Source organism: Chlorocebus sabaeus, chromosome 6 (assembly GCF_047675955.1).
Source record: "Chlorocebus sabaeus isolate Y175 chromosome 6, mChlSab1.0.hap1, whole genome shotgun sequence".
NCBI classification, from domain to species: Eukaryota; Metazoa; Chordata; class Mammalia; order Primates; family Cercopithecidae; genus Chlorocebus; species Chlorocebus sabaeus.
Genome location: NC_132909.1, coordinates 3,841,733 through 3,857,391, shown reverse-complemented (window position 1 = coordinate 3,857,391; position 15,659 = coordinate 3,841,733). Strand labels below are relative to the sequence as shown.

Genomic DNA, 15,659 nt, shown 5'->3' with positions numbered 1-15,659 from the left:
CCCGTCTTTACTAAATATACAAAAATTAGCCAGGTATAGTGGCGCGCGCCTGTAATCCCGGCTACTTTGGAGGCTGAGGCAGGAGAATTGCTTGAACCCGGGAGGCAGAGGTTGCAGTGAGCCGAGATCGCGCCAGTGCACTCCAGCCTGGGCGATGACAGAGCAAGAGCAATACTCTGTCTCCAAGAACGAGAACAACAACAACAAAACGGGGCTGCGTGGGAGGCAAAAACAGCTAATGCGGCCTCACTTGTCCCCTCGGGGCCACCGTCCCCACCCAGACTTCCGGCCTGCCTTAAAATGCTCATGCGTAAGTGCGTGGGCGGGAGGGCGGGCTCAAGCGTAGCTCGTGGCGGTCATTGGCTGTGCAGGGCCGAGCGAGGCGGGGCGAGGCCGCCGCGTGACGTCAGGACGCCGCGGTCAGGACGTCGAAGCCAAAGAAGACCAGAGCCAGCCGGGTGGCCGAGCTGTGTCGTGGACGTGTTCGTAATCGCCTGGGTGGTTGTTGGCGTGTCCCTGCAGCGAAGGGTCCTGGTAGGTAAGGGGAGCGGCGGGCGAGCAGACGGGCGGGGATAGCATCTCCTTTCGGTCTAGCGTCCCGCGAGCCCCGAGGCCTTCTCGGCTGTCGCAGCAGCAGACGCCGCGCGCGAGCGTCGACAGGGTGTGGCGGGGCAGGGGGCAGCCACTGCGCCTGCGCACCGGGCCTGGGGGCGCGCGTTCGGGCACTAGCGCGCGTGCGCCGTAGTCTTCCACTCCCCGTCCCTCTCCCTCGGAGTTCTTGGGGCCCCGGGGCGCGCCCCTCACTCTCCATTGACCGGGTGTTGCCCCGGGCGACGGGCGACTCCAGCGAGTCTTTCTGGGGGGTGGTGCGCAGGCGCGGCCTGGGCAGTGGCTCCGTGGCCAGTCTTGGGGATCCGGGCGGCCTCTTCCACCCGGCGTCCTCCTTTGCCTTCGCCCAGCCTGCGGGACGGCCAGGTGCTCCCGGGACCCCAGGCCTCACGTCTGGTGCCTGTCCCCGTTCTTGAGACCCGTCGGGGAGTCCTCTCCCCAGCCCCCAACTCCTGACCTTATTTCTGATCTCCGTTCTGCCCGGGGGCGCCTTTTCCTGTGTCCCCGCCAGATCCCTCGTCTCCACTCACGCCCTGTGTCCTGTTTAAGTTAAGCCTTTGCGTTTCTAGGGCTTTTCCCCAGCTCCAGACTTCTGTTCCTATCCCGTCGACTTGGGAGAATTCCGGTTCTCCTGCGGGATTCATTATCCTACTTATCGGTTACTCCCTCTCGGGAGTTTAGGCTTCGCCGTCCTCGCCCCGGAGACACTCCACTTTTCTTCTAGTTCTCTCTACCCCACTCTTAATTCCTTGAACATGTTTTGGGTCTTCTTTGGCATTCCCAAAGCTTTATGTCCAGACACCCAACCAAGGTGATCCCTTTTCTCTCCCAGCCCTACCCCTGCTTCCGGGAACCTCCCGTGGAAGCAGGCAGGGGTAGTCCCACTGAGGACTCCCACCTCGGTCTCTTTACAGCCCTTCAGAGACCTGTTTGAAATCAGTCTCTCAGTGCTAAGAACCCATTTCTTCACGTTGGGGTTCACGTCGGCATTGTCTTTTTTAGGGTTCTCGGAAACCTTTCCACCCTCTCAGCCTTAAGGGTTCCCTCAGACTCTTCTCATTATACATCCATTCTCTTGGTTCAGGTTCCTTTCACAACCCGTATTCCCTAGAATTTTTTCTATTTTTTTTTTTTTTTTTTTTTTTTTTTGGAGACAGAGTTTCACTCTTGCTGCCCAGGCTGAAGAGCAGTGGAGCGCAATCTCAACTCACCGTCCTCCGCCTCCCGTGTTCAAGCGATTCTCCTGCCTCAGCCTCCCTAGTAGCTGGGATTACAAGCATGTGCCACCATGCCCAGCTAATTTTGTATTTTTAGTAGAGACGGGGTTACTCCATGTTGGTTAGGCTGGTCTCGAACTCCCGACCTCAGGTGACCCGCCTGCCTCAGCCTCCCAAAGTGCTGGGATTACAGGCGTGAGCCACCACACCTGGCCCCTAGAATTTTTTTTAGAACTTTTCCCCTTGGTGGAGGCACTCCCACCCTCTCGACCTTTCATCACACCCTCTCTTTGCTCACATGGATTTCAGACCCTTCTCCTTCCCTTTGGGAAGTCTGTTCTGGCTTCCCTGTTTCCAAATCCTTCGTTTTCCACCTGGAGCACTACAAAGTGGCCAGGGGCTTCTCCTCATACTCCAGCCTTTTTAGTCCACACCCAGAACTCTTCAGATCCTTGACCCCAGTGGCTTCTCTGTCAGCCTCCCATTTTCTACTTGGCTTCTCGTGAGTCCATCTACTGTTCCTCCCCACTTTGTGACATGTTTTTAGCTCCCCCTTAAGTCTCCCTAACTCATTCTTTTTCTCATAGACAGTGAAAAAGCAGTCTGGCTCCCGAGGTCCACCCCTTATACCCCAAGGTCCAGATGGCGGCCAACGTGGGTGATCAACGTAGCACAGATTGGTTAGTGTGGCAAGAGGGATGGAGGCTGGTCGAGAGGGAAAGAGGAAGCAAGACCCAGTGCTATCCTCTGGGGTGGGACCTCACGTGGCCTTAGGGGAAGTGATGCCACAATCCCTGTGATTGGGGGTGGTGGTGAGGCAAACACAGAGGGAAGCATTTGGTTGTGTGGAGAGGGGCAAGCCTTACCTCTTTGAGCTTTCATTTTTCGCAGTACCGTGCTTGCTTTGCAGAATTGTGATGATTCATTCAAGCAAGTATAATTAGGAGGCAGGTTCCCAACACTCAATAGATACTCATTTATTTGTTTTTCTGGAAATTCCTTATTTTTTCTCAAAATAGTGTGATAACCTGCTGACTGGGGTGATGTCAGATGGAATTCATTGATTCATGAAAGACATAGCCCTAGGAGGTGCCAGGGCCTGTGTTCAGTTCTGTGGGTTCTGTTAATTGTTTCGTTTGTTTGGTTTTAACAACTCCTGTGTGCCAGGCTCTGGGATAAGTACCTTAAGTGGGTGATCTCATTTATCCCTCCCAGAAGACTCTGAAGCAGAAACCCTTTATCAGCATAGTACAGATTAGAAAACATAGGCTTAGATAGGTAGTAACAGTTAGATTTGGGATCCAGGGACTGGAATTTGCCTCCCAACTTGCCCACCTGTGTACAGTGGGGAGAACAGGTGTGACTTGAGGTCCTCTCTCTGCAGGTCTTCTCAGTACAGCATGGTGGCTGGGGCAGGCCGAGAGAATGGTATGGAGACGCCAATGCACGAGAACCCGGAGTGGGAGAAGGCCCGCCAGGCCCTGGCCAGCATCAGCAAGTCAGGAGCCGCCGGCAGCTCTGCCAAGTCCAGCAGCAATGGGCCTGTGGCCAGTGCACAAGTGAGAAGGACATGGGGCTGGGGTACCCTGAGCCAGTGGTCGTGGGAGAGAGACAGTCTGGCGTCCTCTTGTATCATTCGGACGGGGTGCTCTGAGGGGAAACATAAAAAGATGTTCCAGGGTATCTAAGTCTGAACGGAAAAGTTCTGTTTCCTTGAGGAATCTAGGGTGTGATGTGGTTCTGAAGAGGGAGGCCATGCCCATGTCCCTGGTCTCTAACGTCCGTGAGTCTCATGGTGGAGACGGTGGCTCACTTTGCAGATACATGAACCCAGTTTCATCCCTTGGCAATTACCCACCAGTAAACAACAGGCTTGCACTTTGGGGGCCGCCTGTGGATTTGGGCTGCTGACAGCACGTGTGCCTCTCTGTCTCCACAGTACGTGTCCCAGGCAGAAGCCTCAGCTTTGCAGCAGCAGCAGTACTACCAGTGGTACCAGCAGTACAACTATGCCTACCCCTACAGCTACTACTATCCCATGGTGAGTGCCCAGCCGGCGGGGCGGGGCGGGGCGGAGTCTGCCGGGATGGGGCCCGGTGGTGGATGGACTGGAGATAGCGGTGATGACTGCTCAGAAACCCTCTACTTGCCCACGAGGTGCATTCCAGGGTCCCCACCTTGAGCCACAAGGTCCTACGTACCTGGTTCTGGTCCCTTCTCTCCTCATGCTTATTCTGCCATGGCCATCAAAGCGGAGACCTCCTTGATGCTCGCCCCCGCCAGGCCCACTCTTGCTTTGCCCTGGCTGCAGTGCTCCCTGTGTTGCCACCTCTTGGAGGTCTCTGCTCAGATGCCGCCTTCAGAGAGCCTCTACCTGACACACTGATTGAAAGTAGCATTCCTGCCTTGCAGCCTGTCTCTCTCCCTTTCTTTGCCTTTTTATTGTTCATGATTCTTATTGCTGGATATGTTATATATTGATGTCTACAGCCGGGCATGTAATTCAAGCACAAGCTTCATTAGTTCGTGGGTTTTCCTTCTTACTGTTCGTCGTGGTGCTTAGAAAAGTTGGCACTCAGTATTGTTGATTATATTTTTCTGAGAACTAGCTAAGTGAGATGCGGGATTGATAGAGGTTTTTCTTTTTTTAGTATATGAGAGGGTGTGGTGCATTAATATAGTGGAGAGAGAAAGGGGTGAGGGATCGGTAGAGGGCCATGGCTGGTGTAGTTCCTGAGCGGGCTGGGGAAGTGGAAAGGGCAGGCCTCCCACTAAACCCTCCCTCCCTGCACCTTTGCAGAGCATGTACCAGAGCTACGGCTCCCCTTCCCAGTATGGGATGGCCAGCTCCTATGGCTCAGCCACACCCCAGCAGCCATCCGCACCCCAGCACCAAGGGACTCTGAACCAGGTAACACCCTAGCCCAGCTCCCATGCCGTGCTCAAGCAGAGGAAATATAGATTTTTGAATGAGCTGTCAGTGAGGAATGGCCTGTGCTCCTTAAACTGCTTTTTTCCTTCCAAGCAACTCCTGGTCTGAAAATGAGGAGGACAAAGCATAGTGTTTGAACCTAGGGTGGGTTTGAGGCCGAGCCAAGGCCAGACCTGAGATGTTGAAAGACGTCTTTTTCCGCAGTGTGGTCACGCACACGGGTTGGGTTTTGCATTTAAGGTGCAGCTTGGAGGGATGGCCAGGCTAGTGCATAGGAGGCAGGTAGGACTGGGTTTGAATCCCAGCGTGCCCACCCAGGTGTAATTACGTGTGCATCTCGGTCCGCTCTCGGAAGCGGGAAGGATGGCGGCCTCGTCCTCGTGCTCCGTGAGTGTGTGTGCTCACATGGCAACGCTGGAGTGGGTGTGTTGTCGGTGGCTGTTACTCCAGCATTGAGATGCTGCCAGCTGCTGCTTCGTAGCTCAGGGCCCTGGGAAGTTGCTTAGTCTCTGAGCTGGAGCCTTGTCAGCTGTGAAAAGGGTTGTTAACAAATGTTAACCTCAGCGAGCTACTGAGGACTCGAATGAGCACGTGTGGGAAGGTCACAGGAGGGTCGAGTGCTGTGACCACTGTGTCCTCATGGTGAGGGCTGAGTGCCACTCGCCAGCTCCCGTATCTGCCTCCCGTGCTTAGCGCCTGCTTCCTTCTGCAGCCCCCAGTCCCCGGCATGGATGAGAGCATGTCCTACCAGGCTCCCCCTCAGCAGCTGCCGTCGGCTCAGCCCCCTCAGCCCTCAAATCCCCCGCATGGGGCTCACACGCTGAACAGTGGCCCTCAGCCTGGGACAGCTCCAGCCACACAGCACAGCCAGGCGGGGCCCGCCACAGGCCAGGCCTATGGGCCACACAGCTACACTGAACCTGCCAAGCCCAAGAAGGGCCAACAACTGTGGAACCGCATGAAACGTAAGTCGGCAAAGCCGTGTGGAGGCTCGAGGGGTTGGGGCCCTTACAGAGCTCCTAGGTGTGAGGCATATGGTGTGTGCTGCTCCTTATTTCTGGGGGTTGTGATCGCCAGGCTTGGGGTGGGGCTGTTTTGGACCAGCACATGTGTGCTGGGGCCCTCCTCTAGAACCTGTCCGCTCCTCCCTGCGTTTCCACATCCTACTGTCTCCTGGGGACCTCTGGATGTGCTGGGGAAGGGCCTAACTCTAGCTTTTGCTGCCCTCACAGCAGCCCCTGGGACTGGAGGTCTCAAGTTCAACATCCAGAAGCGACCCTTTGCTGTCACCACCCAGAGCTTTGGCTCCAACGCAGAGGGCCAGCACGGCGGCTTCGGCCCCCAGCCCAACCCTGAGAAAGCTCAGAACCACAGGTGACGTCTGCCCACTTGCCCCGTCACAGCCCCACACACTGCACTCAGCATCTGTGGTCCAGTGCCACTGGCCAGCTGCCCACCCCGAGCCTCAGTGTGCACCTCTGGAAAGGGGAGAAGGACCCTCCCTTAGGGGTTGCTGTGAGCACTGAAGGAGATAGAAGGAAAACATGGGGACTGTGTCCCGCTGTGTGTCAGCTCAGAGTGGTGCTGGGGATGGTCTTCTGAGTTTGGGAATTTTCTACAACTGAGCCCCTCATCTGTCCTCCCACAGTGGGTCCTCTGCCCGGGGGAACCTGTCTGGGAAGCCCGACGACTGGCCCCAGGACATGAAAGAGTATGTGGAGCGCTGCTTCACTGCCTGTGAGTCGGAGGAGGACAAGGACCGCACGGAAAAGCTGCTCAAGGAGGTGCTGCAGGCGCGGCTGCAGGACGGCTCGGCCTATACCATTGACTGGAGCCGGGAGCCCCTGCCAGGGTTAGTGTGGGTGGGGGACGTAGGTGGGAGGGCGGTGCCGTGCGAGGCATGGGCCGGGTATGGAAGTAGGAGAGTTGGGGGTCCCAGGTACCAGGAGCTCCAAAGAGAAATGAACTGGAAAGTTGGATCCCGGGGGAATGAAGTCCTGGTTGGAGGGAGGCCAGTGGGGTGGGGTGGGGACCATGGATGCTGGAGAGGTGTGCATTGCTTAGTTGTTAAGCGCACCCTCTGGACACAGAAAACCTGGGTTTGCATCTCATTTCTGCACTGTAATAGCTGAGCCGCCCGGGGTAAGTGCCTTTCCTTTCGGAGGTGGGTTGGTAGATTGAGGGAGGTGGTATTGGCCGTCCTGCCGGTGTCTGGCGGGGATGGTGATGCCCTGTCCTGCTGTATCCTCAGGCTGACCCGGGAGCCTGTGGCCGAGAGCCCTAAGAAGAAGCGTTGGGAGGCTCCTAGCAGCCTTCACCCTCCTAGAGGGGCGGGCTCAGCGACTAGGGGTGGGGGTGCCCCGTCCCAGCGAGGGACGCCGGGGGCTGGAGGTGCTGGTCGAGCCCGGGGCAACAGCTTCACCAAGTTTGGCAACCGCAACGTCTTCATGAAGGACAACAGCTCTTCGTCCAGCACAGACTCCCGCTCCCGCTCCTCTTCCAGGTCCCCAACCCGCCACTTCCGCAGAAGGTACTGAGGCTCAGGGCTGGGGTGGGGGTGTGTGGGGGAGCGGGGAGGCATTTCAGGCCTGATCTTCCTGCTTCTTCCTGCAGTGACTCCCACTCAGACTCCGACAGTTCCTACTCAGGAAACGAGTGTCACCCTGTGGGCCGCAGGAACCCGCCCCCTAAGGGCCGGGGCGGTCGAGGGGCCCATATGGATCGGGGCCGAGGCAGAGCGCAGCGTGGGAAGAGGTGAGACTGGGTGGGGGCTTGAGACACAGGCCAGGGTGGAGGAGGGTACTGGGGACCCGTGGGAGAAGGAGGAAGAGGGCTAGACAGGTGGATAGCCAGCTGCCAAAGAGGCGAGGCTGTAGGGTGGCTGGAGACCCCCGTCCCGCTCACTGCCCCTCACCCCTTCCTAGGCATGATCTGGCTTCCACCAAGCGCAGTCGAAAGAAGATGGCGGCGCTGGAGTGTGAGGACCCCGAGCGCGAGCTGAAGAAGCAGAAGCGGGCAGCTCGCTTCCAGCATGGACACTCCCGCCGTCTGCGCCTCGAGCCCCTGGTGCTGCAGATGAGCAGCCTGGAGAGCAGCGGGGCCGACCCTGACTGGCAGGAGCTGCAGATCGTGGGCACCTGCCCTGACATCACCAAGCACTACCTGCGCCTCACCTGTGCCCCCGACCCGTCCACCGTGCGCCCTGTGGCAGTAAGTGCCCGGTTGGGCTGGGCAGTTCTGCTCTGTGAGGCCCTGCTGGCTCAGGACTTGGAGAGCCGACCCAGGGAGGGTGGCAGAGGCCACACGGGGGTTCCGGTATGGCAGGGGAAGCCTGGCCAGGGAAGCCTCGGGCGGTCTGCGTTCTGAGGGGAGCGCGAAGGCACACTGCTGCCCCGGGTCCTGCGTGGCGGGTGTGCAGCTTGGCCGGCGAATCGCTTGCCCTCTGGGCCGTGGTCCCTGGCTTAGGTGATGGAGCACAGAGCCTTCTCCCAGGCCCGCGGGCTGTGGGGCACGGGGGGCTGCGCTTCCAGGGTTTGCGTCCTCACTGTTCTGCTGCGGAACATGTGAACAGCCGTGTGCTTACAGGGACATGGGCATGGGGCGGCTACTCTTAACCCATGTCTGGTGTGTGTTTTCTCTTTTTTTTTTTTAATTGTTGGGGGAGAGAGTCTTGCTCTGTTGCCCAAGCTGGAGTACAGTAGCGTGATCTTGGCTCACTGCAACCTCCGTTCCCCAGCTTCACGCGATTCTCCTGCCTCAGCCTCCCAAGTGGCTGGGATTACAGGCGTGCGCTACCACACCTGGCTAATTTTTGTATTTTCAGTAGAGACGGGGTTTCACCATGTTGGCCAGGCTGGTCTCAAACTCCTGACCTCAGATGATCCACCTGCCTTGGCCTCCCAGAGTGCTGGGATTACAGGCGTGAGCCACTGCGTCCGGCCTTTTTTTTTGTTTTTTTCCTTAATGTTGCAACTCTCCTACCAAATCAGTGGAAACCCTTGCCCAGCGGACCTGAGCTGTACTCCGAGTGCTAATTCAGTTTCCTTTTTAGGTTTTGAAAAAATCGCTGTGCATGGTCAAGTCCCACTGGAAAGAGAAGCAGGACTACGCATTTGCCTGCGAGCAGATGAAGTCGATACGGCAGGATCTGACGGTGAGTCTCGCGCTGGGAAGGTCCTGGCCTCAGCCAGTCTTGCCTCCCGCTCCTTGTAACTCTTGTTCTCGCCCCATGGCCCCAGGTGCAGGGCATCCGCACCGAGTTCACGGTGGAGGTTTATGAGACCCACGCCCGGATTGCCTTGGAGAAGGTGAGCTGGCCTCTGGGGGCCTCCCCAGCCCCTTTCCTGCTGCGCTTCTGCCCTCAGCACCCTCACTCTGCTCTCCTCCCTCCGTGCCTCTGCCTTGCAGGGTGACCATGAAGAGTTTAACCAGTGCCAGACGCAGCTCAAGTCGCTGTACGCCGAGAACTTGCCTGGCAACGTGGGCGAGTTTACTGCTTACCGAATCCTCTACTACATCTTCACCAAGAACTCGGGAGGTGAGGCCCAGTCCCCGGGACGGAGGCCGTGGTGCCCAGGGTTGAGCTCTGCTGACTTGACCCTCTTTGTCTTGGCGCTAGACATCACCACGGAGCTGGCATACCTCACACGAGAACTGAAGGCAGATCCTTGCGTGGCCCACGCCTTGGCATTAAGGACAGCCTGGGCCCTGGGCAACTACCACCGCTTTTTCCGGCTCTACTGCCATGCACCCTGCATGTCTGGCTACCTCGTGGACAAGTTTGCAGATCGGGAACGCAAGGTCGCCCTCAAAGCCATGATCAAAACGTATGTGGTGCCAAGCTCCCTTCTGCCCTTGCTCTTCCCATCCTTCTGCCTCACACCGCCTCTCAGACCAGCTCCTGGCCACAGGCCTCCCCCAGCCCTCGACCCTTCTCCTGGTCCTTGCTCCCCCATCTTTCTCCATTCAGCCCTCCCCTCTCCAGTTCCTCTTGCTTTCCTTCTTGGCCACCTCTGTGTTCCGGGTCACTCCTCCCCGCCTCCCCACTGTTCCCAGCTCACTGCCTCTGGGGCCTCTTTTCCACCCCGTCTGTGCGTCTCTTCCTCCTGTTCTCTCCTGCCTGGATCCCCTAGTTCACTCCTCGCTCTGGGCTTCCTCAGAACCCTGAGGTCTCTGCTTTCTCAGCTTGTCGCTGTGCTCCCACCATAGAGACCATCCAGGCAGTCTCTGGTCTAACAGGACAAGGCCCTGTCCCACGCAGCTCCTTGGAGAGCACCAGAAACACTTAGGGAGACACCTGCGATGAGGCCACATTGGGTGCAGTGCCAAAGGCCCCTGGTCAGGCTGTGCCCGTGCAGTGTCCTTTGTTCACTAGACATTGCTCTTGGCTCGCTGTGGGTAGGGGACAGTTGCTTGACTGATGTTTAGACGCACGGTTCTGTCTGGTGATTGAGGTGCCCAGGCGATGCTGGGCAATGTCAAGAGAGGTTTTCCGTTGTCACAGCAAGGGGATGCTCTTGGCATCTAGTGAGTGGAGGCCAGGGGTGCTGAGGCCAGGTATGCAGCCCCACCACTGCCACTGGGGCCCAGAGGTCAGTCTTACCGAGGTGGAGAAATTCTGGTTGAAGAGGTTGACCAGTAGACTGGAGAGGCCTTGAGTGCCTGGCCGGGTGGCCCTCTGTTTGAGGTCATAGTCACAGCATAGTTTGGAGCTAGGGAGGGGTTGTCAGCCTGGAGGTTGGGAGACTCATCCTGGAATCTAGTGTGGATTAAGCCAACTTCAGGGAGAGGCTGAGCCAGGGTAGGAGTCTCAGGAGCAGACGAGCATGTGGGAGGCCGTGCCCAGAGCTCCATGCCAGCTTGGGAAGTTAGAGGCAGGAGGCTGCCCAGTCTGCTGCCATGATGGGCCCCATGAATAGCGGCTCTCAGGCTTCCGACTGCACAGGGTCCTGTGGTGGAGCGTCCTGGTGAATCGATGCCTAATTGGCCTTGGTTGGGAACATAGCCGTGAGGCTCCTCGTGGGGGGGCCCTAGTCTGTCATCGACCTCATTGTGTCAGCACCTTTCCCCCAAGGAGGCTGACGCTGCCTTGCCAGCTGAGACTGGGAGATGGCGTGGACTCTGATCCCAGGGCCTCCATGAAGCTCTGGCTTTGGAGCAGAAGCGGGTTCTAGCTCTTAGTGCCCCTCACTTGGTGCCTTGGTTCCTGTGTGTGTGGAAAGGGTAGGGCTGCACCGCCTGTGGAAGCGGGTTCAGGGAGCTCTGAGGACCTGGGTCGTGCTAGATGCTTAGTGATGTCGCTTAGCAGCAGCCAGAAGTGACTGCTTTCAGCATGCAGTGGTGAGTGCTGGCTGGCAGCCCTGTGCCTGGCTTTCCAAAGACACTGTAATGCAGGGCAGGGGAAGCAGCGAGGGCCGGGTCCCCATGGTGGCCCTGGCAGCCCTGCCATCCCCATCCCTGGCCGCGTGTTGCTCCCTCCATCTGGCCCCTGCCCCTCAGCCAGCGGAGGAGCCCGCTGGGCCCTTCCCTGCCTGTCCCCTCTCCTCCCTGGCCCCCTGCACAGGTAAGTGAGGGCGAGGGGGGGCACAGCTGGGGGCTGGGGCCACTAACCCCACCCCGGGCCCCCCCAAGCCCCTGAGGTGGGGAGGCTGGGAGGCGGGTGGGGAAGCCAGCAGGTACTGTGCTGAGGAAATCCTGTGGGTACCCGAATGGGGGGGCCTCCCCGCTCGTGGGGCCCTCCCCTGCCCTCCCGCCCGCCTCATCACCTTCTCCTCTTGTCTCCATAGCTTCCGCCCTGCGCTGCCAGTCTCCTACCTGCAGGCCGAGCTGGCCTTCGAGGGCGAGGCCGCCTGCCGGGCCTTCCTAGAGCCCCTGGGCCTGGCCTACACGGGCCCGGACAACTCCAGCATCGACTGCCGCCTCAGCCTGGCGCAGCTGTCAGCCTTCTGAGCACCCAGCGAGGAGGGGGCGGGGGCAGGGGCTGCAGCCCCCAGCGCTGCCTTTGCGGATTCTGTTTTTGAGCCGTGGACTTGGGTTGTAAATTTATTTGTGGGGAGTGGGCTCCAGGAAGAGCCACCATCCCTGCCCCCGTTTTCCCACCGGGGAGTCTGTACAGAGATTTTTCTACGTTTTTATTTTTTGTCTCAGAGGGATGGGATTGGGGAGGAGGGGATGGGCAGCGGAGGGTTGGGGGCATGGTCTGCAGGCTCATCTGTGTCCGCCTTTCACTCCACTAATGCTGTCTCAGTGTTTTCTCTCTCTCTCTTTCGAGCTTGCACTCCGGTACCCGACCCGGCGCCCTGGCCCATCCCATGCCGGGGGGCCAGTGGAAAGAAGACAGGCCGTCCAGCCCGTGCCCGCCTGCGGCGGGGGCATCCAGCAAGCCCGCCCACCGCCTGCTGCCTCACCTGCTTCGCCACAGACTCTTGTTCCCAGCCCCTTGGGGCCTCCGTGTTTGGGGTGAGGGGAGCTGCTTAGAGACTGTGCTCGTCCTTGGCCCCCCACCCTGAAGTGCCAGCACCACCAGCACCAGATCCTCCGCCGCCACACCGCACTGAGGACACGCCGGCCGGGCCGCCTCGTCTCAAGTTGTATAAAGTTGTCTCCGTGTCCCCTCCTCCCTCTGCCCCAATGTCTCTTCTGATTTTTTTTTCCCCTTTCCTTCCCTCCTCCCCGCATTCCTCCCTTGGTTCAGCACAGGTAAAATGGTTCCCCTCCCTCCCTGCCTTCATGGATCACCAGCTCACGTCATGTTGCCTTCTCTTTTCTTTGTGTGTGTGTTTAAGTTATTTTTCTTCCTCCTCTCCCTTTTCTTTTTGGCCCTCCCTCCCTCCCTCTTCTGCCATGTAACTGGAGGATGTGCTATGAGTTTGCAAACAGCTGGACTGTCAGGCTGCTTTTTTTCCAGATGTTCCTCCTCTGCCTTCCCTTCCCCTCCTCTCCCCTCCCTTTCCTTCCTTCCTTCCTTTCCTTGGAGCACTGAGCACCATTTGGAAGCTTGAGAGAAACCAAAATTAAAGAGAGAGAGAGAGAGAGCGCACGCTCCCGCTTTGTCCTTCCTGTGTGGGCTGTTTGCATCCATTGTCTCCTCCAGAGGTTTGGGGGTGTCACTCCAGTGGGATCTCAGCCAGGGGCTGGAAAGGCCCCCGTGTCCTCCCGGTCCGGCACAGCCAGAGTGTCTGCAGGGTCTGGCAGCCCACTTCCTGGCTGAGGGTGACTTCCAGCTTGGGGAGGTGGACTTGGGAACCATGGGGCACCTTGGCCACGGTGAGGTGTCAATGCAGCTGCCCTGGAGACTGTAGCACTCTCAGCCCCTCGGCTTCCAGCCTCTGGCTCAGCATTTGTGCCATGCCTTCCAGTGTGGGAGAGGGTGGGGCACAGAGCACATGAGGGCCCAGGAAGACCAGCTCCCTAAAGCTCAGCTGAGGGGGTGTGTTTAGCCCCAGGGCCAAGAGGGTCGTCTCAGAGACCTGATGGTAGCCGCCGCCTCCTCGGCGCCTGCCGGTAGCAGCAGGGCCAGCGGCAGGTGTAGGTTCTATGTGGGCACCAGGAAGTCGGCGCAGTGCGGGGCCACGTGGACCAGGTATTCCTGGGCCTTGGTCACTTCTGCTTGTAGCCCAGGCTGGGTCACCATGAGGGCCACAAAATGGGGTGCGGTTGGCGGGGGGGCTGCAACACTAAGGCGGGCCCCTTTGTCCTCAGGCGAGGCCCCAGGACCCCACTCGGCTTCTGTCTCCTCAGCGGAGTCCCCTGGGGCTGCCAAGGTCTGTGCTTCCTTGCTTCACAGCCATGTGATCCTGGCGGCTGCTATTGGCTTCAGTGCCGCCTCAGTCACTCCTGCGAGGCGTCCTCTTGCGGGGGCCAGTGTTCAAAATCAGCAGCTGCGCCCAGCGCCTGCTTCTGGGCCGCCTCCAGCTCTCCGGCTTCCTCCACGCCTGGCTCTTGGTGCCCTGTGCAGAGTGGCCCTGTGCTCCCCCGCTCGGGGGCAGCCTGGGCCTCCTGACCTGCCACCGCCGGTGTCCACTCGCCATCCTCCGCCCCGTGGGCGCCCTCGCTGTCCAGCGCGTCCAGGATGGTGGGCCCGCGTCCCGCCGTGGAGCCAGAGCCGAAGACGAGGTCGGTGCGCGAGGCGCGGTCCCACACGAGGCGGCCGCGGAAGCGGAAGAAGCGCACTCGGTGCTGGGGCACGGCCAGCACGCCCGGCCCGAGCGCCGCCAGCGGCTCGTCCCAACAGAAGGCGCTGAAGGGCTCCTCGCGCACGCCCAGAAAGCGGTCGACGTAGCCCACCGAGAAGTCGGCGGGGTGGAGGCGCGGGTCCCAGCGGATGCGCTGGATGACATCTGCGGCTGTGCGCAGCGGCGGCTTCTTGGCTCCGGCCTCGGGCTGCGCCTCGCAGTCAGGCGGCGCCGGCGCCCCAGGGTGGGGCTGGCGGCAGCGGGCGCCAAAGCGGCAGCGGCCTTCCAGGAAGAAGCGGCAGGCCGGTGGGGGCGCGGGTTCCGCGGCGGGGGCTTCCTGCGGCAACTCTGGCTGCCCTTTGGCCGCTGCCATGGGTGCGGGGAGCTGGCACGCCCGCCGCACGGACCAGGTCACCCCGTACGGAGGGCGGCTCCGCTTGGAGGCACCGAGCTTCACCCGACAGTGACGTCAGCGGCTCTCGCTCCGGCCCAGCCCAGGGGACTGAAAATAGATTTAGTAACTTAGAAACCTTTAGAAACTTAGAGACCTATAGACTTAGAAACTTAGAAACCTTTAGACTTTTAGACTTAGAAACTTATAGACTTAGAAACTTATAGACTTAGAGACTTAGAAGCTTAGAAACTTATAGACTTAGAAACTTAGAGACTTAGGGCCGGGCGCGGTGGCTCAAGCCTGTAATCCCAGCACTTTGGGAGGCCGAGACGGGCGGATCACGAGGTCAGGAGATCGAGACCATCCTGGCTGACACGGTGAAACCCCGTCTCTACTAAAAAATACAAAAAACTAGCCGCGCGAGGTGGCCGGCGCCTGTAGTCCCAGCTACTCGGGAGGCTGAGGCAGGAGAATGGCGTGAACCCGGGAGGCGGAGCTTGCAGTGAGCTGAGATCTGGCCACTGCACTCCAGCCTGGGCCACAGAGCAAGACTCCGTCTCAAAAAAAAAAAAAAAAGAAACTTAGAGACTTAGAAACTTAGAAGCTTAGACAAGCCACACCAGGTGGCCATCTAAAAGCACCCGCCCACTGACCAGGTGGCCATCTAAAGCACCCACCCAATGACCAGGTGGCCATCTAAAGCACCCGCCCGATGTCCGTGTGGCTATCTAAAACACCCACCCAAATTCCTGGAACTCAAACAGAAGAACAAGTCCGGGAAATACCCCGCGCGGATTCAAACCAGGTTCAAACCAACCAATCAGAGTAAGACACCTTGCTCAGGCCATAACCTGCTCCAATCATCTTGTGCCTCAAGCTTTGTGAATTTTTGTGGATTTGCCTTTATAAACTGTCTGTACTAGGCATTCGGGGTCCTGTGGCCAACTTCGGACATAGGACCCTAGCGTGCTAGCAATAAATCTCTCTGCTGTGACTTCCGTGTCGAGTGGTCTCTCGCGACGACCCCTGCCCAGGAAGGAATCTAAAAACTAGGTTCCAACATTTGGTGCGTTGGCCGGGAATGGGGGTCGCCCGAGGACCCTCGACCCCTCCGGCGGAGATCCAATTGGCCCGGGCCACCGACTGCTGACCGGACGAACGGACTCTGTCAGGTACTTTCGTTTCGCTCTGTGCTCTGTTTGTCTTGCCGGCTAGCTCTGAGGAGTACTCCGTCTGAATAATCAAGTGGGGAAGGGGGACAGACGTGTCCGGCACCTTCCCCCTTGCGCCCCGGGGGACGCCCTGGCGGTTGTCGGGAGGAAAGCTGACGACTC

The 15,659-nt window shown here is 59.0% G+C and overlaps 2 protein-coding genes and 1 pseudogene across 3 annotated transcripts; 2 read left to right on the top strand and 1 right to left on the bottom strand.

The window, feature by feature from the left end:
• Positions 1-408: 408 nt before the first annotated feature.
• Positions 409-12,791, top strand: LENG8 (leukocyte receptor cluster member 8). Of its 2 annotated transcripts, XM_007998056.3 has the most exons (16): positions 409-534; positions 2,414-2,506; positions 3,211-3,385; positions 3,766-3,867; positions 4,627-4,737; positions 5,471-5,723; positions 5,991-6,132; positions 6,407-6,610; positions 7,010-7,288; positions 7,372-7,512; positions 7,683-7,968; positions 8,810-8,911; positions 8,997-9,065; positions 9,166-9,295; positions 9,377-9,584; positions 11,544-12,791. In XM_007998056.3, exons 2-16 carry the CDS (start codon positions 2,469-2,471, stop codon positions 11,704-11,706), a joined length of 2,403 nt encoding a protein of 800 aa, XP_007996247.1. In that variant the 5' UTR covers positions 409-534; positions 2,414-2,468; the 3' UTR covers positions 11,707-12,791. The 2 variants fall into 2 exon arrangements, with proteins under 2 accessions (XP_007996247.1, XP_007996245.1); XM_007998054.3 differs by lacking the exon at positions 11,544-12,791 and having other exon boundaries at positions 9,377-11,317.
• On the top strand, positions 11,952-12,791 carry LOC140711806 (uncharacterized; annotated as a pseudogene).
• A 15-nt stretch (positions 12,792-12,806) lies between these two features.
• LENG9 (leukocyte receptor cluster member 9) lies at positions 12,807-14,905 on the bottom strand. The gene is given in 3 exon segments (XM_007998052.3): positions 12,807-13,213; positions 13,216-13,626; positions 13,629-14,905. Coding segments are annotated over 3 exon segments (1,437 nt in total). The 5' UTR covers positions 14,305-14,905; the 3' UTR covers positions 12,807-12,863.
• Between the last annotated feature and the right edge of the window lie 754 nt (positions 14,906-15,659).